This window comes from Rhopilema esculentum, chromosome 6, assembly GCF_057945365.1.
Source record: "Rhopilema esculentum isolate cy_ngs chromosome 6, ASM5794536v1, whole genome shotgun sequence".
In the NCBI taxonomy this organism is placed as follows: domain Eukaryota; kingdom Metazoa; phylum Cnidaria; class Scyphozoa; order Rhizostomeae; family Rhizostomatidae; genus Rhopilema; species Rhopilema esculentum.
The window spans coordinates 14420459-14445172 of record NC_142820.1 but is presented as its reverse complement, the minus strand read 5'-3'; the positions used below and the strand labels follow the sequence as shown (position 1 = coordinate 14445172).

The 24714-nt window shown below is 34.3% G+C and overlaps 1 protein-coding gene across 3 annotated transcripts; it reads right to left on the bottom strand.

Moving 5' to 3' along the window:
- Positions 1-166: 166 nt before the first annotated feature.
- Positions 167-22795, bottom strand: LOC135686092 (uncharacterized). Of its 3 annotated transcripts, XM_065202255.2 has the most exons (14): positions 22209-22795; positions 18195-18340; positions 17811-17933; positions 17091-17156; positions 15123-15209; positions 13735-13803; positions 13303-13356; positions 11868-11939; positions 8668-8694; positions 7003-7125; positions 5788-5847; positions 5278-5328; positions 699-888; positions 167-445 (listed from the first exon to the last, which is right to left on the bottom strand). In XM_065202255.2, the coding sequence occupies exons 1-14, from the start codon at positions 22607-22609 to the stop codon at positions 319-321; spliced, it is 1596 nt and encodes a 531-aa protein (XP_065058327.2). In that variant the 5' UTR covers positions 22610-22795; the 3' UTR covers positions 167-318. The 3 variants fall into 3 exon arrangements, with proteins under 3 accessions (XP_065058327.2, XP_065058328.1, XP_065058329.2); XM_065202256.2 differs by lacking the exon at positions 17091-17156 and having other exon boundaries at positions 22209-22794; XM_065202257.2 differs by lacking the exon at positions 7003-7125 and having other exon boundaries at positions 22209-22793.
- Between the last annotated feature and the right edge of the window lie 1919 nt (positions 22796-24714).

Below are 24714 nucleotides of genomic sequence, written 5' to 3'. Positions count from 1 at the left end.
CCAATTAAGAACACAAAATAAAGCACTGTTTACGTTGGTATTTTGATCACAAATATCTTATGTAGAAAGAGAGCCTCATCTAGAAAAGAAAATTTTTTAACACATTTTAAATGATCATATTGCTGACATGAGAAAGAAATTTCCTGTCATACTTAACAACCGATAATAAGATTGAAAAATATGATTTCGAAGTACTTCTGCCTATAAACATTAAGAAAAAAGGAACATTCTCAGTATTAAATAGTTATTTAGTTGCTAGAAGGTATAAGACTACTTTCAGCCTTCAGCCTGCCATTCAACGGTCTCTAGGTGAAAGATTCAGTATCTATTCGCCAGTTGCCCGCGTGGTACAATGCCCGACTTTCTTGGTACAATATCAGGGCTTCGAGATCTGCGTTCAGGACTTCGTCCTCTTCTTGGAACTACATCGGGGTTTTGAGAAACCCTAAGGAGAGAAGAGCAGGTCGTTTAAGAATCTAATGACAGGAAAAAGAAGTATTTCAACACTGCTTTGTCAGTCCTAAAGACTGGTATAGTCAAGTTTCCTAGTTATTGCATATGGCAGCAGACTTTATGAGAAACCCAATTTAAACATCCATGATCACAGTAAATGGAATCCGAAACATTTAACATCTGAAACATCTAAAACTGGAATTGATTCTTACATGATAACAAATCGACGCAAAAAGCTACTTTACCGGGGAGAGACAACATTCTTTTTAGAAGAAGGAATTGATGTTCTCGGACGTGGCATACTACTTCTTACTGAAGTAGAAGCACTAACTTGATCTTTGCTTGAGTAAGGCGAACCTATATTCGACCTCCTCGATCTTGGGATGCTGTCACTAGACTGGGACAATTGATTTCCAGGGGCACGTCGTCTTATGGCTAGAAGAAAGATTAAAACAATCATATTTCTTGATTAATTACAAAATCGATTAGCAAAAATGACTTTGCTTCTATTTGAGTAGACTAAACTTCATATAGACGCTTATAGAAGCTTCCAGTCTCTATAAACGTCTTTAGACAAACATGACAGATCAGCAGCGGGGAAGATTTACAAAAATACCGGAGCTTTTAGTCGTCGTCGAGAGGGACATTTTGACAACAGCTCGTGCAAAAGGGCACATGTGAAATAACCGAAACACAATGCACCTCATAAGCAAACTTGCATAAGTATTTCAGCCCCGAAAAATAGTTTCATTTATAAGACAATAAAAAACAGAATTTAGGCAACATAGGGTACAAACATTGGAAAAGTTTGGATATCTCCACATTAATAAAGGATCTCACATCAAACGTAGCAAAATAAACTACAATTTGAGCGTAGCTAAAACATTAGAAAGATAGTAAAGGAGAAAATTTTAGAGATCTTTTTCTAAAACAGTATTATTACCAAAATTTGGTGAATCTTGTGAAATTAACTCTAACTAAATCTTAGAAAGAAAAGAGCGATGACAAGAAAATTTTTCTGAATATTGTGCTTCAAAAATCGAGAATAATGTGCTTCGACAATTCATTTGCTACGTTTTTTTTCGGCGGTGTATGTACAAGATGGCCGACGTATTCTAGAAAGCTGCGACAAGCGGTGGAATTAGTTCATATGCGACATGCTATGATTTTGTGGGTTCTTTTTCCTTCATCTTGCCTTCGTTACCAAGTTTTAGTAATTGTTAATGACTAAGCCACGTTATTGTAGTATCTATGTCCATAATGACGAAGCCACGGCGAGGTAAATCTGACTCTGCCTCTTCATCAGATGCTTCCCCTACAAGTTTAACTATGGAAAGTCGTCATGACCTCAGGAGACAACAGTTTGAGAAGTTAGAAAATAAAATAGCGACAAAGGATTGTATAAGTAACCTCATGAAAATTATTGAAGATCAAAATAAAAAAATTAATATGATGGAAGATGAGGTCATGGAGAGCCATATTTCGCAGCCCCAAATAGTAAACGATAATTTGGAGCAATACCAACGCCGCCTTTGCTTGCGTATAAGTGGCATTGATCTTGACAGATCAATGCCACCAAATCCTCATGGCATGAAAGAATTTGCTGACAATTGCCTTGACAAGGTCAAACATGTTTTTGCTGAACTTGGGGTAAAAGTTCCCGAAGAGGTTATCGATCGAGCTCACAGAGTGGGCAAGGTTACGAATCATAATGGGAAGAGTGGTCGGCGGATGATTGTACGCCTAACTACATGGCGCCACAGAACCATGATTTACAGGGCAAGGAAAAACGCCACGAAATATTTAGCACTTTAGCACTCCCGTTTGTTTTTTTGCAAATGGATTATGAATAATAAACTGAAAGCGCAAGCTCAACCGAGAGCTTGTAAAAAATGGGGGAATTTGATTAGAGGAGACTGTCCTTCAACTGTTGCTAATTTTTGAAAAAAGTCAGTAAGATTTAAAATGGCACATTAAAGGTTTCGTACATTTGGAGCAACAAGGGGGTTTCCATCTGCAAAGTTAAGGGTCTGCAATAATACAGTAATAATCATCTAGATAAACTATACCTAGTGGTGGATTAAAGGAGGGCAACTAGGAGCAGGTGTGGCGCCCCTTTTTGGAAATCGTGCTTCCCTTTTAATGAATGAGAACCAGGTGAAAATTTTTATAAGACCTATCGATAAAATTACTTTCAGGATTACCTCAAAATTAAAACTGCCTTAATTTAAATTGGGAAAATATTCCCTTCCAGGCTACAACTGATCTTTTACGAGGATGGAAAAATTAAATTGTGCAAACTGAGTTTGCATTTGCCGTAGATCGCCGTGCTAACTTCGCACAATTTAATTTTTCCATCCTCGTAAAAGATCAGTTGTAGCCTTGAAGGGAATATTTTCCCACTTACAAGCATACAAGCATGACGTGTTGCAAAAAAATCCAAAATAGAGCTGCCAGAATTGTAACTAGCAGCCCATACGATGCGTCTGCTGCTCCGATAATTCAGAATCTTGGCTGGTTAACCATCAGAAATCTTGTAAGAAAGGAGACAGCCACGCTAACTTACAAATCTCTAAATATGCTTGCACCAGACTACTTGAGAAAATTATTCGAAAAATGTTCAGATGATAGAGAACGGTTTCTGCGTTCATCAGAAACTGATCTTGAGACACCGCTGCTAAAAACAATAAATGGCTAAAAGGCTTTTTCTTATCGCGGTTCAAAACTGTGGAATAATCTAGAAAGGGCTACCAAATTGGCCCCCTCCCTGAAAACCTTCAAAGAACAACTATTTATTTCATCTTTACGTCCACTTTTTATAGCCTTGGTATTATTAAATATTGTAAATTAGGTTTGATTGGTAAATTTATTTTGTTACTAGTATTTTAACATAGTTATTAGCTCTTATTTTAATCTTTTAAACAGGTCAGGTTGAAAAACATATGTATGAACCTTTAACCTGTATAAATATTATAAAATGAAAAGCATTGTCATCGTGAGCAATTCACATTGCCTTAATTTAAATATCTAAGCATTGAAAAGTGCCGATTTTGAGATATCATCGTAGTTTCAGTTCCTAATCAGTTGAGTTTAAAAGTGCCGTAGAACGCCCTGCTAATTTCGCACAATATAATTTTTCAATCCTCGTAAAAGATCAGTTGTAGCCTTGAAAGGAATATTTTCCCACTTACAAGCAGACAACCATTGTCATCGTGCATCGTGAGCAATTCACATTGCCTTAATTTAAATATCTAAGCATTGCAAAGTGCCGATTTTGAGATATCATCGTAGTTTCAGTTCCTAATCAGTTGAGTTTAAAAGTGCCGTAGAACGCCCTGCTAATTTCGCACAATATAATTTTCCCATCCTCGTAAAAGATCAGTTGTAGCCTGGAAGGAAATATTTTCCCACTTAAAAGCATACAAGCATTGTCATCGTGAGCAATTCACATTGCCTTCATTTAAATATCTAAGCATTGCAAAGTGCCGATTTTGAGATATCATCGTAGTTTCAGTTCCTAATCAGTTGTGTTTGCATTTGTCTTGGAACGCTGTGCTATCTTCGCACAATTTAGTTTTGCACTGTGTATGAATGACAATAATGTTATGGCTAGTGGATGTAAATCTGGAACTATTTACGTCTCACCTTGTAAATTTCATTAGCATTGTTCACAGAGTATTATTTTATTTCTGTTTACTAGCACTGACAGTTTCATCTTCGCCTCCCAGATTTTACTGGGCACGTGTCAGATATTGAAGAACCTGCAAATGTGCACATAAGCCCGCGATACTATGACCAGCGGCAGACATTTTTCCTATCTGTTATCAGAAACACGAGCACATGACTGTAAAGGCTGACCAATCAGTGCCGCCTGCCTATTAGAATGTTACCAGTGGAGTCCTAAGGTGCAGACGAGCTCCTTTTGTCTACACAGTAGCGGTTTTTCGTGCTTATGTAGATAGATTTTAAAACTGCTAGGTGGAACGACGATCGGGCTTTACAAATAATCCGAAACATGTCTATAATGGCGACATGTTCCAATCTAAGTAAACATCCTAAGTATTCCGCAATGTATGCGCAATTTAGGCAAGTAATTCCTTTAGTTACTACTAATTTTAGACAGAAAAAATTGGCATTTAGCGGGCACATTCTAGGAAAGGACATAAGCAGCAATCATTTCAGGGAATGGTTTATGAGAAGAGAGCAAGTGGAAGACTAAAAGTTAGGAATAGCGACAACATCAAAGTAATTGCTGGTGGAAGAGATATGGTACAGTTACATAGATTGACACATGATAGAATGAAATGGGCAGCCACAGCGGTTTATTCTGAACCTTCTGTTAAGGAATACCTGCCCTCCTTTTCAGAACAATGTGTGGATATCACCAAACAGGTTATCGTGACTGGCATCAAACTTTAATCCTTTCGTTATTGTCTATATCGAAAAAATCAAAACCTATCCAAGAAGGCAAGGCATTCATTGTTCTTGACCCCTCTATCATTGGCTCACTGGATGTCTTCTGTTCTGTTTTCCAAAGATACCACGATTTTCTGTTCGCTTTAAAACATTCTGAATATCTTCGCTTAGGAGTAGGATTCCTTTAACTCCTTTGCAACAATTTCTCATATTTCTTTCATCAAACGATATTTTTATACAAATTTCTCACGTTCATTTTTCAGCACAGCGGCGTATAGATTTTGAATGTTTACTAACGTGCTGGTCGATCTTTCCACCTGGAGCTCGTACTCAGACATAACTACTAAAACGAGGCCGTGTTAACGTTGAAGTAGTGTATTCTAGATAATTTTTTATTAAAAGACAGACCTGGTCCGTCCGACGACGCAGTCGGAAGCTTGACTGTTAGGTTGGCATCACCTGCAATATCAATAAAAATAAAACTACTGTATATGATATCTAGACTTGCCTCTTGTTTCGGAAAATAATCATTTGAGGATTTCAATAAAAGAAAACATTTTCACATTCCGTAACATTAAGCAAAAGGCTTTATGCAGAATTACTTCTTTGCGGTAATTACTTTGCTACTATTTGGTTCACAACTTAATTTTTCGTCCTCCTATTGTGTCTTTTTAAAAAAAGCAGCCTGGCCGTTTCTTGTTAGTGCTTTTGTGATGAGAAGACCAAACTTTACCAGCAACAACAGAAAAAGACTAGGCATATAAAGCTTTGAGAAACAATGTCGTCTACTAACAAAAAAAGAAAACTGCAAAGCACTGAAGCACTGCAGCTTCAACTTTGATTTCTTGAAACAATAAAGTCACCTAGAGTCAAAATAATTCAAAGTTTAATAATGCAAGAAAATGTATTCTATCTTACCTTGGGGTGGAAATGATGATGTTTCGCTTGAACAGCGACCTGATGCAAGTTTTTGCTCGGCTGAAAAAGGAAGAAAAACATAGAACGAACAGAAACATGGAAAGTTATTGCTCTTTGACATCTGCTAGAAAAATTTAATAAAGTAAATTGTAGGGAAATAAATTTGCATGGTGAACATAACTTAATGATTAATAAATTCGCCCATGGCAATCAGATACAGACTATCAGCGATAGAAAGTAATGACTTTGCAAGAATCCGTTATTTTGATGACGCTAAAAAGATGGAGACATGATCATGTCACGTATTCCCGCAGACTATCGGCGGCCTCAGAACGTATTCCCGCTGAAACTTTATTTACCACAGGCACTGCCAAGGTTTAATTACATAAAGGATTTCAATTCTTTCAATTATTGGAAAGTATAACTAACAATGCAAACAATAAAGGGCTAAGCACGTCCACTGGAAATTTCCGTGCTAAATCCGATTATGGACTTTCAAGTAGTAGATTTGTGCAATTAAGGAGGCAGAATAAGTGCTAGCAAGTAAAGTGTCCTGGATCAGAATTTACAAGCATTAATGCGGCGTTTGAAGTGCTACATCTCTGACAACTGCTGCCAAAGTCAAGAAGTGGCATAAAGAAGTAGCATTTTATACATAGCACAGTATGATAAACTGTGAGGAACCAAAGGTAAACACAAACAGCGGCAAGGACTATGCTGTGTCTTTACTTTGTAGTTAAATAATTTGAATTTAACCTTAGAAGCCTCGCATACAGGGTAAAATATATTTCCAAAAGATTTACTTTAACCATAAAGTTAACTGCACTTTTATTATCTTTAGGTTATAATGCCTGATTATTGAAAAGAAAATGACTAAAGCAGTATGGCTTGATAAGTTAACAATAAGCTAGCAGGACAAGACAGCACCCTATTTTAAGGAAAAAGTGTTAAGGTTTAGTTTAGATAACAGTTTTGTTTAGTTTTAAGAGCAAAGTTAAAAATTCAGTTCAGTTACAGTGTTGTTAAAAAATTAGATTAATATAATTTATACAAAAACACAAATATGCTAACAATTCATCTTATTTTTTTAAATGGTTTTAACGTTATATTAAACACAGAAATGTTTTTGACTTATTTGATATGAATATTAATGAGCTGACATGTTAGAATTAGTTTTGAAACATTATCCGACTTTAAATAAATTTAAATTCTTACTCATTAAGTCCCAAGCTGCGTAAGGATTTAACATTATTCCAGATTTCACGCGTTTATTCTCCAGAGTTTCTTCAGGGATAGAAGCTTCAAACAATGATGAAATTGGAAGCAGGATCTTCCTACCTTTAAAATCAAGCTTCATCATGATAGGAAGTTCTTTGTTTATTATAAAATACTTTAATGTTTATTTATTCATGCAACAGTTTTTTGATGGTACAGAACTTGAAAAGAGCTTTGAAAATATGAAACATATCGTAACACATTGTCTAAAAGTTTTCTTCTGACCCCCTCACAGCTTAAAACGACAGACTAAGGGTCCGAAAGAACACGTTGAAAAATAAACACTCAAGTGTAGATCGAAAAAGACCAATCAGAAAAACGCAAAAGCAAGACCGATATAGTTGTCCAATCAGTGCCGCCTGCCTGAAGAAAAATTACCACTTGAGTCAAATAGAGAAAGCGAACTTCTTCCGTCTACACAATGGCGGCATTTTCGTTTGTCTGTAGATCGACTAAAAAAAAGATGAAAAGACAACCGGGCTTTGTCAATTAACTGAAACAGGTCGTCACAATAGGCTTTTACACAATCTGGGTTATCAAAAAAATGTTGACCGAAGGCAGAATCACTTGTTTTAACGGTGTTTCTAGGCCTACAAGATCGAAGAGGCTGTTCTTTTTGAAGGGTAGTTTTGTTTCTTATGTTGGAAGGAACATGCTGTTTTACCCCCCTATCTTTGGGTTGTGCGACCTACGCAGCCAGAATCACACTCGCACGTAAATTCTTTTGGGTGGTAGGAACGCAATCCTTTTGAATGAAGGAACGCAATCCTTTTGAAGATTTTTCTAAGTTTTTCCAGTTCGGCGTGAATTTTAGATTTCGAGCAGATCATGAGTGGCCTATGAACTAATTTTTTGATAAGGTTTTTTTGATAATTTTTTGTGTTGTTTTGCGTAAAGGAATTCCAGCATATGTACTGACCGGTAAAAGTGGGCTTGCGATATACATTGATAAGTAATCCAGTCTTAGACTTTTCGACCAAAACATAAAAATAGCAAGCAATCATTTTCTTCCTTTTCAAAATTAAAGTGGAGGGCTGGATGTAGGCTATTAAGGTGTTTTAGAAAAGTTATCACACTCAGCTTATGTTTTGAAAATTGGATATCAGTTCTCAATATATCTAAAATAGCTATACTAGGCTTTTGATTGTAGTCGAACAAACGCTCTTTGTGAAAGCCCAGCCGCCTTTGCATCTAGCAGTTTTTGAATCGATCTACGTACAAAAAATAAAGCTGCCATTATGTAGACACAAGGAATTTGTTTTCTCACTTGGACTTCAGTTGTAATGTCGTTTCGGACCCTTATTCTGACCTTTTATGCGCTGCGGAGTGTCCAACGAAAAAGCATTTAGCCAATATGTAATAAAATCATTAAAAGCCCTATTCATTTAAAGATTGATTTTGACAGCTTTTTTTTTCGGGGCACAAGATTAAAATTTAATATAAGAAATGAATTTAAAGACGAGAAAAAAGGCTCCCATTCCATTTTATCATATAGAATATGTATGCGTTAGTTACCATCACGACGATGCTTTTTGAGTTAAGGGAAGTGATGTTTCATCTAAGAAGACTAAGGAAATGCTATTCAAATAAAATAGTGTTCAATACCTCCTTTTGCTTTTGGTTTTCGAACCGCTGTGGAGCAAAAAAATAGACAATTAGGGTTCACAGGATAGCATTCAATCATGGGTGTGCTCTTGCTATGAAGATGAGCACGGATGGCAAGTTGCAACGGTAAAGATTAGAAACCTGCTTACAAAACAAGCTTTCTCCATTTAGGAGAATCTTGAACATTTGCTGCATTTTCTCTGCTGGCTTTGCAGAGCCATACACAGGCTTTACAACCTCTTTATGCTTTTGTAGAGCCATACAGAGGCTTTACGACCTCTTCATGGCTTTGCAAAGCCATACTGGCTTTACAACCCTGATCTAAAAAAAAGACTTGATCGAGCTTCTCCAGCCCAGCGTTGATTCCACATTGCAGCGTCCATGCTAGGAGCTCACCGTGTTGTTTGGGGCTAGAGATCAAACATGTTGGTCTTGGTTTAACCTGCTTTTTAATATCAAAGTTCAAAAAAACCATTGAAACAAAGCATTCGTAAGTGACTTTTAACATGTTTGCCCTTGTATTGAGTTTATGTTAGGGACAATCCACTGTTCATTCATTTACCGTGGCCTTTTGCTTTTAGATTCTTTAAGAATTCAAAGTTTAATGCACATTAAAAAGCGTAGAACCACTCTGTATGTACAGTTTTTACCCAGGGCAGCCCTAAGCTTTAGGTGTCAGAGATCCCAAAATGGAGATATTCGATTACTTCCTCGTGCTGATGTAAGAGAAAATACCGTGTAATAGATGTTCGGTCCAGTCTATTTTAGAGATCAGTGCTTTTCGCCTCCTCGGCCTTTTTCGTATTTTGAAAACTAAACTTTAACTAAAACTAAAACTAACAATAAAATTAAAATTAAAATTAAAACTAAAATTAAAACTAAAACTAAAACTAAAATTAAAACTTAAGCTAAAACTAAAACTAAACTAAAACTAAAACTAAAATTAAAACTAAAATAAAAACCTAAACTAAAACTAAAATTAAAATCAAAATTAAAACTAAAACTAAAACTAAAACTAAAACTAAAACCAAAACCAAAATTAAAATCAAAACTAAAACTAGAATTAAAACTAAAACTAAAACTAAAACTAAAATTAAAATAAAAATTAAAACTAAAATTAAAACTAAAATCAAAACTAAAACTAAAACTTAAACTTAAACTAAAATCAAAACTAAAACTAAAATTAAAAATAAAACTAAAATTAAAACTAAAACTTAAACTAAAATTAAAACTAAAATTAAAACTAAAACTAAAACAAAAATTAAAATCAATATTAAAACTAAAACTAAAATTAAAACTAAAACTAAAACTAAAATTAAACTAAAATTAAAACTAAAACTAAAAATAAAATTAAAACTAAAATTAAAATTGAAACTAAAGCTAAAACTAAAACTAAACTAAAACTAAAACCAAAACTAAAACTAAAACTAAAACTAAAATTAAAATTAAAACTAAAATAAAAACTTAAACTAAAACTAAAATCAAAACCAAAACTAAAATTAAAACTAAAACTAAAACTTAAACTTAAACTAAAACCAAAATTAAAATCAAAACTAAAACTAAAATTAAAACTAAAACTAAAACTTAAACTAAAATTAAAACTAAAATTAAAACTAAAATTAAAATGAAAACCAAAATTAAAACTAAAACTAAAACTAAAACTAAAATTAAAACTAAAATTAAAATGAAAACCAAAACTAAAATTAAAATTAAAACTAAAATAAAAACTTAAACTAAAACTAAAATCAAAACCAAAACTAAAATTAAAACTAAAACTAAAACTTAAACTTAAACTAAAACCAAAATTAAAATCAAAACTAAAACTAAAACTAAAACTAAAATTAAAACTAAAACTAAAACTTAAACTAAAATTAAAACTAAAATTAAAACTAAAACTAAAATGAAAACCAAAATTAAAATCAAAATTAAAACTAAAACTAAAACTAAAACTAAACTAAAACTAAAACCAAAACTAAAACTAAAATTAAAACTAAAATAAAAACTTAAACTAAAATTAAAATCAAAATTAAAACTAAAACTAAAACTAAAACTAAAACTAAAATTAAAATCAAAATTAAAACTAAAACTAAAACTAAAACTAAAATTAAAACTAAAATTAAAACTAAAACTAAAACTAAAACTAAAACTAAAATTAAAATGAAAACCAAAATTAAAATCAAAATTAAAACTAAAACTAAACTAAAACTAAAACCAAAACTAAAACTAAAACTAAAACTAAAATTAAAATTAAAATTAAAACTAAAATAAAAACTTAAACTAAAACTAAAATTAAAATCAAAATTAAAACTAAAACTAAAACTAAAATTAAAATGAAAACCAAAACTAAAATTAAAACTAAAACTAAAATTAAAACTTAAACTAAAAATAAAATTAAAACTTAAACTAAAACTAAAACTAAAATTAAAACTAAAACTAAAATTAAAACTAAAATAAAAACTTAAACTAAAACTAAAATTAAAATCAAAATTAAAACTAAAACTAAAATTAAAACTAAAATTAAAACTAAAACTAAAACTAAAATTAAAGTCAAAACCAAAACTAAAATTAAAACTAAAACTTAAACTTAAACTAAAACCAAAATTAAAATCAAAACTAAAACTAAAATTAAAACTAAAACTAAAATTAAAATTAAAATCAAAATTAAAACTAAAATTAAAACTAAAATCAAAACTAAAACTAAAACTTAAATCAAAATCAAAACTAAAACTAAAACTAAAATTAAAACTAAAACTAAAACTTAAACTAAAACCAAAATTAAAATCAAAACTAAAATTAAAACTAAAACTAAAATTAAAACTAAAACTAAACTGAATTAAAATAAATCATTAAACTAAAGTTGAAATTACACAAAAGACATCCCGCGTAGCAACACGCCAGTTGAGCGAAAGTTGTTTGGGTGAAACAACCGGCGTTCAATTGGAAAATCAATATTTGAGGTGATCATTTTGTTGTAAAGTGTCTAATGCCATTGAAATTCGTCAAAAGAAACGAAATATTTTAGCCATTGGTTTATGGGGCTTAATTTCCTTGGCCTAGACCAATTGCTTTACACAATTCGTGTCGACAGTCGGTACAGATGTGGAAATATGGTACTTGTTATTTCATGTTCGGGAAATACCCTCAATGTAGAAAACCAAAGTTTATACTAATCAAAACAATAAATTTAAGGATGTTCATACCAATGTCATCTGCTAATTCAAGTGAATTTCTTGAAGATCCCAGAGAACTACGTGGGCTTGTTGAAAAGTCACCTATAATTAGATTTCTTGTAAGCGTTTGGTATCAGTTTAACTTGTTAAGGAACTACACAATACATTACGTTGAAATGAGAAAAGGAACATTGACAGTCTCCGCAAAGACATGTCTGCACATGCCTGTCACGAACATAAACTTTCAAATTGGAGGCTAGGGCAGACGTCCTTTAAACATTTTTGTGCCTGCGAGCACAAACCCTTTTTGCAAAAGGTGCATGCAATATTTTTTCGCATGTATTGCGTAGGATATAAATTTGTTAAGAATAAAGAACATAAGGTAAGGCTTAATGACGAATCGTACGCGAATATAAAAACGGTCCTGCAGGCAAACTTATTTCTCTTTTGAATTCTTTTTGGGAAATCCAGAAGTTTGTTTGCTTTGGAAACAATCACAGCAATACGACATTCGCTTTCATTTATTTTTACGAGTCACTTTTACTGTTCAAAGACCGGCAGATTTTCAAAGAGCTACTTTAACATAAAATTATTTTAAAATGACGATGGTTTTATTAACAAACATAGCATTAGAGAGTTTAAACAAACTTTAGCTTGCAACAAAAAGGGAAATTTTGAAGCGATTGGGTCTTTAATTTTATCCGAGTAACAAACGAAATGGAAGTCGGTTTTATTGCTCGATATTGTTTGATTCTATAATTAAGGATACTTTCAGCTTTTTCAATATTTGGACCATTACCAGCAATCACAATTAACATCTCTTGCACGCTCAACCTGGATTAGTAGTTTATCCTGTATTTTTGTACACAAAAGCCTTCACTCAATGATCGATTCCACAGATAGCTTGTCACAGCAACACCAACAGAAAAAATAATCACAACAAAATATTTGAACATCTTGTTCTTGCTGTTAGGAAAATGTATCATTCTCTCTTTGCTACATAAATCACTTTTACAATGGGGTAAATCTTAATATTAACATGGTGAAATATGTAGCTGAATTCTTTCTCTAAATTCTAAAACAATTTGAAACTTTGAAAAAAGTGCTTTCTCAGATGTGCCTGCAGACAAAATGTGATGGGCATGGTTTGCCTTCGAGCGCCACTTTAGCGAGGCCTGGGCTAGGGAAATATAATGCGCACAAATTCTAGCCTGGGCTCCAGACCCCTAACTTGAAACCCCTAACTTTTCAAATTAGGGGTCTGGAACATAAGCTAACAAGTTCATGAAAAAAAATCCTACTTATTCAAAGAATCTCAACTGATTGGACACTTCAAGTTATAAGAATGATTTTAAACATAATATATTCAAACTCTTTGTCAAATGGGTGACATTTATATACATAAAAAAGCGTAATAAATACGAAATAAATACGTAATAAATACGCAACAAGTCATGATGCCCACCTGACGAATCACTTCTGTCTGAAAACGAAGAGCTCCTGAAATTTGCATTCATCCCTAAAAGATGAAAGTGATCTGGATTTGTTTCTTGAGTAGAGCAAGGTACATTTCATTAATCGTTTAAAATATCTTGTGTATATTAATTGATGGACGCTACTTCTAGAAGGATCTGTGGCAAAACTGTGGTCGAAAGGCAAACGTTTGGTTTGATAAATTTTCAGTTCGAGACATTTATATAACCCTTGAGTAACAGAATCTGAGATGAAGGTGACATAAACGAGGTAAGATTCATATACGAATTAAAAACAAGATACACATCTGAAAATAGTATCGAAACAATTGTACATTAGATTTGCTTCAAACCCTGAAGCTTAACACGAGCTACAAATAAAAGCCGATCTTAAGTTGAAACAGTAATCATTGGAAGTTACTAACCTGAGGAACCAACCCTGCGAGTTAGAGGTCCTGGAGCAATTTGCACTGATCGTTGAGAAACAGGCGATGCTAAAATAATAGAGAAAAAAACAAAAAATAGGTTTGAGCCAGAATGAATAAGGTTACCGACTGGGTGCACTGCAGGTCTGCCGCCAGATATTACAAAACCCGAAAACCCACTGGTGGAAAACTCAAGAGACTGCCATTATCAACTCTAATGCCTCAAAATTTCCCTCCCTAACACATAAAAATATTTTTGTAACCTTAACCACTCACCCAACTCCAATAATCATGAACTACTATTCAATCATCTTTCAAAATCTATTGAATCTATCTTGTTACAATCTCCACGCGCTGAAATTATTATCCTTGGTGATTTCATGGCTCACAACCCCGACTCGCTAACCGACCCGATACTACCAACCCTGCCGGTCGGGGTACAGAGGCTCAAATGATTGCCGACACTACTCGCATTCCAGATCATACAGGAAACAAAGCAAGGCAACTCTGACCACTGTCTAGTTGGTCTTCAGGTTCCTCTAATGACCCATCTGCATCTGCTTCATTTATCACCAATAGAATTCTCCTTTGCATGGATCTTTTCATTCCATCTTCCTTCAAAAACCTGGAAAAAGTCCTTTCCTTAGTGGTTCAACTCTCACAACGTTCCAAAGCTGTCCAAAACAAAAATCACCGCTTCAAAGATTGGAGTCACTCCCAAACACCTCAATCCAGAGCTTCCAGTGTATTCGCTCGCACGTTATATACCAAAATTAACAACAATGCAAAAACCATTTTTGACTGTCGCATCAAAAACAAGATCTCCGGCCACCAAACAATTTCTCGCTGCTTTTAGTCCATGGACAAGGTCGTCTCCCAAAACCTCTGCCAATCCTCCCTTCCTCCTTTGAGACCTATGAGACTTAGATGTTGGTAACTAAAGGTATTCGTTTTATCAATACCAACAAGTCTCTAAGCCTCTTTCCCATCAGCGTTTTGTCGCTGATATCGCCATTTTTATACACTCTACCACTGCCATTGCTCTGAGAAGATCAGAGCTATGATCCCAGGTCCACCTAAACATACACAAAAAAACCTGACACTCTTCCAGTGCTCACACTTTCAAAGTCTCTTTGCCTAACGCACGAAATCAATCACAAATTTCTTCCTTCCTCCCTAGACCTTGTAAACTTTGGAATGCTCTACCCCTTACTGTTTCCCAGACTCTGACAATCTTTCTTTTTTCAAAAAAAGTTAAAAAAATTTGATCCTCCCTTTCTTGCTTCCTAATCCTTTCTCCCTTTTCCTTGTTAGGACCTAGCTATAGGCTCACGAGCCTTTCCCTCATATCATGAATGCGTTTAAAGCTAACTTCAGCCTCCACTTACATTCAAACTTTAAACTCATGGGTTGTAAATCGTCCAAAGCGTTATTTTCCATTGATTTTCCGAAGTCTCTTCGTCGAATTGGGGAATCTGCAAATGATAAAATGCCGTTGAAAATATCATAAGCTGCATTCCTGAGGCAAGCGGAGCTCCATTAGCAAGGCTGTAGCATTTATACTCTCTCGGTTAATTCAAAGTTCACATTTTAAACATTCTAATTTTATACAAGCAAAGTAATTAAAACCTTCCCGAGAACTTTCGCCATTCAAAACGAGAAACAACTTCGTGGACTACTCTGATTAGAATTGATAACAATTTAACTGGTATTTCGAAACTTCAGGTTTATAGTTGGGACACCGTATTTTGGGTGGTCAACAGAAGGTAACATAACATTTTGGAGAAAGAATATCTAATGAAGAGTAAGAAATATTGTCTGTAAAAACTTCAATATATGCCAAAAGAAAACCAATCCACGTCCTAAATCTCTTCTTCTGTGGAAAGTTTATAGCAAAGGGAGAAGTCGCATTGAAAAGACTGAGAAGATACAACCAGCAACACATGGCAGGGCACTGTGAAGGAGGTGCTCTCTCCTCGATTAGTTTGACTACTGAGAGAGCTCCTCCTTACGAAATTCCCTCCACGCAATCATATTGTTCTCTTTATTTCCTTGAATGTATATGGTAATAATTTCTCTGGTGGATGTATGATCTTTCTACAACACATTCATTTTCTTTCTGTTTAGCTATAATTGGTTGCATTATTGTGAAAAATTGTATGAAGTGGAATTTGAAAAAAACTGAAATGAAATGAAAGGGTCTAGGTAGCAATACAGATTTAGGCAAGGCACAGAGAAGTTTGTGATCAAGGCAAGTTTGCTAATGAAGGTCCTCAAGATTTTTGCAAAAACCCGGAACAATGGGAGGGGGAGAAAACGAAAGAATTCGTGCTTAGACATTCACTGGGAGCACTTCATACAGCTTTAGGCAGGAAAATAGTAAAAGATTGAAAGCCTACGGGAAAGACAGATAACAGAACACTGGCCCAAATCTCTGATGGACTCAAGCCAACAGACCAATATCATAAGGCATGATTTTTAACACATAAAATCTACTTAATTTACATAAAAAAATAAAAAAAATCTTTATAGCTTCCTTAGATGAAAAGAACATGATGTCATCAGGTTTAAGCAAAAACAGCGAGTAACAACAATGTTAAGATAAACTTAAAAAAACAAAGAAAAATTTGTATCAACTAAACAGCAACATCTCTATAGGGAACCTCCAAAATATGTCTTGTCAGCTTCTTTAAGGGAAACCCGGCGAAAAAAAAGTTACAAACAAGAGGAAAATTTTGCTGCTGTTTAATTAAATGTAATAAATTGGATCTGAAAACCTTCTCGCATTTATGTTAAAGGAATGATTGCTTCAAGAATTTTTCGATTAGCGTAAATTGCAATGCTAGTTTGAACAAACAGAAGCATATTGCATAAAGGTTTATCTTCTAAGTTCAAATTAGACAAGAGATCTCAAAGAGATTATAAGGCACAGCGTAACCATTCTCATCAGTATATTTTCTGCCGTCATATGGCCATAGGAAATGAAAATTCGACGTTTCACTAGAGCCTTTGTGCCTTGAAGACCAGCTACAAATGCAAGTTTACAAATTAAAGGAGCTGCTTCAGTGGTCAAAGAAAAGGAATTTCACTTTCTCTCTCAAAACATGATCAAAGGCGTTCTGGAAAAGTGTTGATGATTAATTATTAGTATATCATAAGTATATCAATCACAAACTGTTTTGTCATATTCATCCGGACAAACATTTACACCTTATCCGATGTCAAACAAACACATTCATGTTGTAGAACCCAGTTTACGCCAAACCAAATGTAAAAGAACATAAAACGCCACAAGAGTAATGCAAAATTTAGAACAATTGGTGAAAGACCGAATTTCAAACTTATGCCGACAAGACCTGTTAGTTCATAATTTTCATAAGCCATCACTGGTCTCCCAAAGGGCGAAGATAGTGCTATTTGATCTATAAGAAAAGTGAATAGCACGTGTTACAAGTTAGTAGAAGCAGTTAAATGAAAATAATCTACTGGAATATCACGATAGATCATATGCCTATATATGTTCAAAGTTAGTATATATTATTTTGAGATTAACATTGGAAGGAAAAAAGTTCAAAAGTAGATGTTACAAATGTATGTAATTAGAATTTTTCAATTTTGATAACATAAGCAGATGGAGTATTATGCAATAATCTCAATGTGCAAAATGAGTTAAATTGATTAAAAACTGGCAGAGATTTGGCCAAATGAGCACAGGCTCTTTCCCCATCAAATAATTGGAATACACCAGTTCAGCATATTGCTTTAATTTGAAAATTTTTGATTTGATATTGCATTGCCGAAATAGTATTTCATAATGCTATTTCTGGTTATATGGTCAAAACTTAAATACTCCAAAATAAATTTTGAATGAAGTCACACTTTGCTCCTCTATTATCATGAAAAGTCATGGAAATGAACCCATCTGTCATGGATAGATAATTTGCTCTTAAGAAAAATGCTAGGTTCCAATATCCACATAGAGATTTTTACGGACAGCTACTTTGATTCATGTAACATAAAAAGTAAAAAGGGTTTCTCATAAAAGCTTCATCTGTGAATAACCCACTCAAGAATACCTTGATCATACTCCCAATCCAAACTCATCACACTGCACATGCTCTCAGCTTGGTATAATCTCCCTGGTGCTGATTCAGAATGCTGGCCAATGTTATGCTTTGCAAGTAAATTATTCAATTTATCTACAACAAAATTGACAATAATACTCCATAAAACTCACAAAAAACAAGTTGAAAGGTCAAAATCAAATAATTAAAAATCTGAAACAGGTTCAAAATTGTAATGTTAATTACTTTGATAATGAACCAGGTACTAATGAGGTAGGTACACTGGAATGTGCTAGCAGAATAACTTTTTATGTCATGAAAAGTGCAGATGAGGACAAGAATTGCTTGCTTTGCCACCAATTTTTGCACCTAAAAAGATCCAAAAACACAGAGTACCTTTTCTGTTCTGAATGGAAATGAGATCAAGTTTTGATGCCAATGATCCCTTTACTCTGTTGAGCTCAGGAGTTCTAATGTCATCAGTCAACCAGCATTTTGGCTTATCTCCAGACTTTGCATTTTTGGGCGGAGTTTTTAGCAACCTGGATATGAAAAACATCAATCATTTCATTATTTAATCCTATGCATTCAATTTCACAATAAGAAGAAGATAAAGGAAGTAGTTTGACAGTAAAATCATACAAAAAAAGCTTCAGTTTCCATGAGCAACTGGGAATTTTGAGCCAAGAACAACAAACAGGTCCCAACAGCCACTGGCCAGAGGAAGGCTAAAGATGACAAAGAAATTGAGCAAGTGACCAAAAGCTTGGAAAATTGTGAAAGTTGAAGAAATCTTAATTCTGTTTGGTTTTCAAAATGCAGTCAGATAAAAAAAATAAAAAACTAAAAGAAAATTCATAAACCTGTTTTTAACATTAATTTGCTTGCAGAACTGCTTTGAACTTTAAAATTTAGACATTGACCGTTTATAATTTATATACTTAAATTATGACATGCTTGTATGTATGCATGTAGCTTTGCATCTTTAATTGAAAACAACCTTTAAATTATTAAAATGTTTTGGGGAAAAGGAGTGTTGCAAGGAGAGGGAATGAAAACTACAAACATTACTACAACAAATTTTGTCAGATAAATTTTCGGAGGATAAACTTTGTCGAAATAAATTTCTGACAGCTTTCAAAATTTCTTCGTTATAAACTTTGTGGTAGATTTTTAAAACAGAGATAGCAACATATTACCAAAATCTTAAGGCAAAACCATACAGGTAGCTTTATATTCAATTACATGTACCGACTTTGTGGAAACTTGAGAGCTTGAGTATCTGTTCGGAAATTGGCTCAACACCCTAGGTAGCTTTTTAACAGCATGTCAGGAAAACCAAATCAAAGTTGAATATTGACTCAGTTTATGCAAAGAGGTGAACAGAACAGCATGTCAGGAAAACCAAACCAAAGTTGAATATTGACTCAGTTTATGCAAAGAGGTGATGAGGGGGCTTCTGCCCCCCTCCCCTCTTGCCTCCCCCTTATGACGTCACTGAGTTAGAACTCATTATATAGAACAATGGTGAACAAAATTAATCTAAGAATTATGACGTTGGTGTAAATGAGGAAGAAGACATAGATTACATTGAATAGATTAAAAGGATGCATAAATTTCAAGTAATAGTGACCTCAAAAATTGTAAATACCAAAAAATTTCATCGTGACTAGATTTTGTCTCATTTTGGATTCCAGGCATGTAATTATACAAAAAGACAGTTAACCACAATCCATTCTCCCATTGATACAGCTGTTAATAGTTTACAAGTTGCAATTCAGTTAAGGGATAAAACTCTTTTTAGCTTAAAGTTTTCAAAAAATGTAAAATGTAAAATTTTGGGTAAAGCAAACAAATCCAGCGGATGGCCCACAAGGTCAAAAAGGTAGTAAAATTGCTGAAAATAATTTATTGCTTTACCCAAATTTTTACCAGACCCTTAATAGTGAGAAAACCATGTAATCTACCAAATAGCTAGACCATCTATGCTACCACATCTGTTCCTCAAATAACTGAAATAAAACTTACTTTATCTAATTCGAAAATGGATAAAGCCCCTGGGGGCTTAATAGAGCTTTTATGGCATTAAAGTTTCAAACATCAATTGGTCTTTATCTTCTGCATGGAGATAAATTTGAGCAAGAAAGTAAATTAAAAGTAAAATCAACCATTGGTCAAACATTTTTGGGGAATGCAACACATTCCTTCTCTATAAAAATACTTTCTATAAGAAATCAATACCTAAGTTTATAAAAATGAGTTGTTTCTGACAGCACCCACAACTTATATTGATGCAGCACTCCAGCTTTATGCACGAAATAGCCCACCTGAGTGACACTCGCATGATTTCTCTTGCACGAGCTCTATTAAAACGATAATAAGGATCAACAATGCTTAAAGCATCTGTAATGTCTATCAAACCATCTGGCCCTGTTTTAAGGCAATTTTATGTAAGGTAATATCAAATAAAAAATAATAGATACGATGACCTTTAATGCACTCCAAGAAAGATTAAATACCCCAATATAAATGTGCATCATATAAAAATTGAGAGTCACGAGATAAATATAGGCATCACGAGAGTCACATAGGCATTTTTGTCAGATGCTTGCAAAATGTTGTACTAAACCTTTCTAAATAACCCTTTAAATGTCCAGACTTTGTTCTGAGGGCTGTGTGACCCATGTAGTTAAAATACAAAATGCCTATAGTATTTCTAAACATTCTCAGTGGAATTGTTTTTTAAATGCATTTTCCGCTGAGATGTGGTCTAATTTTCCTTGTTGATGTTTCCTGCATTTTGGCATGTCAGCTTTGTATCGTCTATCAGGGCTGTCAGAAGCAGGGGCTGGGGGTGGTCTGAACCCCTCAAAAATTATTGGATGGGAGGCTGGACCCCCATAGTTGTCACGCTGTAATATATTTTTCTTATAATAATGTAAAGTATGGAAAGCAATACAATTGACAGCCACCACCTTCCCCAATATGGCAGGGTATGTCACTTGCTTGGGTTGCAAAAGATGATTGAAAATGTGTTAATTCATGAAAAATTTGAATGCTGACGTGGTTGCAAAAATTTTTTGCGTCAAAAGAAAATGCCTGGAGCCCTAATTTTATTTTTTATTTTATGTTCTTGTAAAAAACATCCTGACTGGATTAGATTGCAGAAATTAAAAAAATAATCCATCCTTCTCTATCTAGTTTGCGCTAGGCTACAAACAACAGCACTTATAGCAATATCTACAGCCCAAAGAAGCAAAAAAGATAATTAGGCTAAAACTGACTAAATTACAAATTACATTAATTAAAAGTTCAATTTCTATTTTTCGCTACAAATTAAAAACACAATTTGCATAGGAGATGAAATGTTATATGGATGCCATAATAGCTTAGTAGAAACAAGCTTGAAATTCTTTATATGGTCAGCTTTTGAACAAATAGTGAAAAGAAGATGGTGACAGCAGAGTATCCACAGATAATTTTCTTTTTCGAAGCAATGAGCTACAAAGAATTATTTAGAGCAAATATGGTGCTTCAAATAATAGGGTCCATTTATAAAATTTATAAAATAAGACCCTTTATGAAAAGCACTCTTGAGGCGTTCCTCTTTAAATATCTGTATGTATCAATATAATTGTTTAAAAATATAAACCATAGCCCAACAATCCTGTATGCAGTTCTAAAGAGAATCAACTAATCTAATTAATATTGCCTAAGAGGATGCAAACAACTTTGAAACTGCCTGCAGTCAATTGACCAAAAATAGAAACAAAAGCAATCTTCTACATTATTAGGTACCTCTTTTTGGCTCTTTTGCCACATAATATAGAAAGAATAACTTATTGTGGCTGAGAAAATGTTCTGTGTTGCGACATGTTATGTCACATTTTTGTGTTTTACTTTTCTTTTTTAATGGTAGCTGTTTAGCACTTGGTATTTTAGAAAACTTAATAGACCTTTAGTACTCACTAAAATCACTTAAAAGTAAGGGACTGAGAACAGTGGTATAACAGAGGTACCTGGGGCCCTTGAGAAAAGAGGGAGATGGGACCCATATTTAAGGACTGCCAAAAGGCCCCATCAAATGGTGAAGAGCATGCCTAACATAATAGCAAGATGCAATATCAATAATTTTTTCTCATTAACTAGGATGGAGAACTGAGTTGCATGCTTCAAAACATGGGTATAAACATATTTTGGGGCCCCTTTTGGCTGGCTGCCCTTATTTATTGAACTAAAGTGCCCTAAACTGTGTTACGCTACTGACATTACAGTGAAGTGACTTGGTTTTCGATACAGTATTGAAGGAACATCGAGAGAAAATTTAAAATAACAATATCATACTGGTTATTGCTTAGATAATAAACAACTGACATGCTGATTATCAACCGGAATATATATAATACTTACCAGCTATCTTCATCATCTAAAGTAATGTCTTCTTCCCAGTCCTCGAAGTCTGATTCATACTCAAGAAGACTCTCCTCAAGATGCGAATGATTCTTTTCTAGTGAAAATTTGTGCGTTTGTTTTTCATCTGAATTACTGTCTTTGGAATCTTCAAACTCACCCACCGGTTCATTAATATGCTTACATTTCTCTGGCGATTGAAGATCGTTAGATTGCTCGATATCTCGCAGCATCACTTGAAGTTTGTGCAGCTCTCTTTGACCAGTACGTTCCTCCTCAATGGAGCACATTTCTTCCCACAATTCCACTCCAGAAGCTTGGTTGTTGTCAGTTAGAAGTATTTCAAGATCAAACGATGAAAAAGGTTTATTGTCACCAAAGAAAGAACGTGCAATCTTCATAGACAGCAAAGTTGATTAATGTCGCAAATGTAACTAAAAGCCTTTTTCGTGTAATTATGGGTGCGACATTTGTTTATCATTCATCATTTACACAGTTCCATTTGTTTATAATAAGTTGATTCCTCCCATCCTTGGCTTGTGTTGTCCGCCATTTTCATCGTAAACAATCATTAATTCAATTCAATTTCTGTAATCAATAGATTTCCCGAGTATGACATCACAAAAAACTAGTTTAACATTTTTTTAATTTTGACTACATAATCAGCTAAATATGTCAAAATCGGACGAGGCCGGAGCCTCCCCAATAATTGTCAAACTGTAGTATGTTTCCTTTATAACAGTGTACTGAATGAGGAGGAAAACAATGAGCAGCTCCCCCCCCCCCCCCCCCAATATGAAATTCGTTCCGACGGCACTGGTTAGCCTGCGTCACAGACCAGATGGTTAGATTGCACTGGTTAGATTGACTTCATTTCATTTCATCTTACCATATTTATAGACAGAAACCCTATCAGCTACTAAGTTAAAAAAAAGTAAAGATTAATTTACATATAATGCTGGTCTTCCTAGGGATCGTGCTTCGGGAAAGGATGCTAATTTTGCAGGAATTCCTTTAATTTCTTTTTGAACGTGGTAATCGTGGAGCTCATTCTTATCTGTAATGGAATCTCGTTCCACGTCTGTGCACCACAATTAGTGCGTTAGATATGTAGCAAAAATCACTGTGATTGTGCAGATTGTGTTAAAAGTCTGAAACTTCGCATATAAGCTCTTATGGATAAAAGAAGTATTTTAAGAGTTGGAGGCAGCATGTAAAATGGTTTTGTGACGTAGTTATGACGTCATATGGAGTTTTTACTGATATGGGGGTAAACACTGGAAAGCTTCGTTCCATCTACGAATTTGTTCAAGTTAAAGAATAAGATGCAACATATTCGGCAACATTGAACGTTGAATAATATTTGAATTTTCTAAACTGCACACTTGCGCATGCGCGAGTCTCTTTTTCGTGCGATAATGAGCCTTGCCTTGACCTTATTTACGGAAGACACGTGATGCGAACAAACAGGACTTTTTGTAGAAACATTGCGTGTGTTTTTTTGTTCGAGATTTGTTTTGTGTGTTCTCCCGATGATACTGCTTTGTATTCATTATGCATGTTATGATTGATATGCGTAGAAATTTCTAGAATGTTTGATTGTTGTCTCGTAAGTATGATGTAATCGCTATAGCTATTTTTGTAGGAGGTTGTGTGATCATAGCGAGTAGTTTTTTGGTGATGGTTTGAAAGTAGAGTTGGAATCGTTTGAGTGATAATTCGGCTTATATAGATATAAAACAGGCTTGACTATTTTTCTTCGTGGCCGCTCTTTTTGTTGCAGAGGGTTTTCGAGCATTTCCATCGATCAAGCTCATGAGCAGAATAACAAGAAAGTAAAAGGTGACGGCGGCATAATCGGAATCACGTCAAACGAAGTTGCACTTACTCGATGGATGCTGGCAGGACCTTAAGTTGCAAGACTTCTACAGCAGTTCAAGAGTCAGATAGCTGCTAAAAATACAACTAAAGAGAACTTTCGGCATCGTGAAGATTCACCTGAGTTTCAAAAAAGATTTCATGATCACGTAGAAAAATTGAAAAGTGTATTTCGAGAATTTGGAAATCCGTTTTTAGTGGAATCAAGAGATTGTTTGATGATTATCAATAGCAGAGCTATGCTAGATGGAGATGCCATAAAGAATTTATACCAAGCTGAAGAGATCGGTAAAAAGCAGTTAAAAGAGTTCCTTACCGAGAGGTTAAGTCAAGCAAATGTTTCTCTTTTGGATCAAACGAAACAAATTGACAATTGTTACTACATCCCCGAAGAAATCGAGGCTTCAAGTTCAACTCTACACAATGCAGAATGATGTTTCGCTTTTTTCAAGACTATTCATTGCTTGTCAAAATAGATAAGGTGACCTCAAAGATTTCTTTTCGCATGAAAATCAAGCTAGTCCACCATCTCTCTTAACGACAGGTTGAGACCCGGAAATAAAGCAGAACTGCTAAAATGCTTTGAAACAAGTACCCAGGAAAGTGGAGGATTGAACATTGATTATTC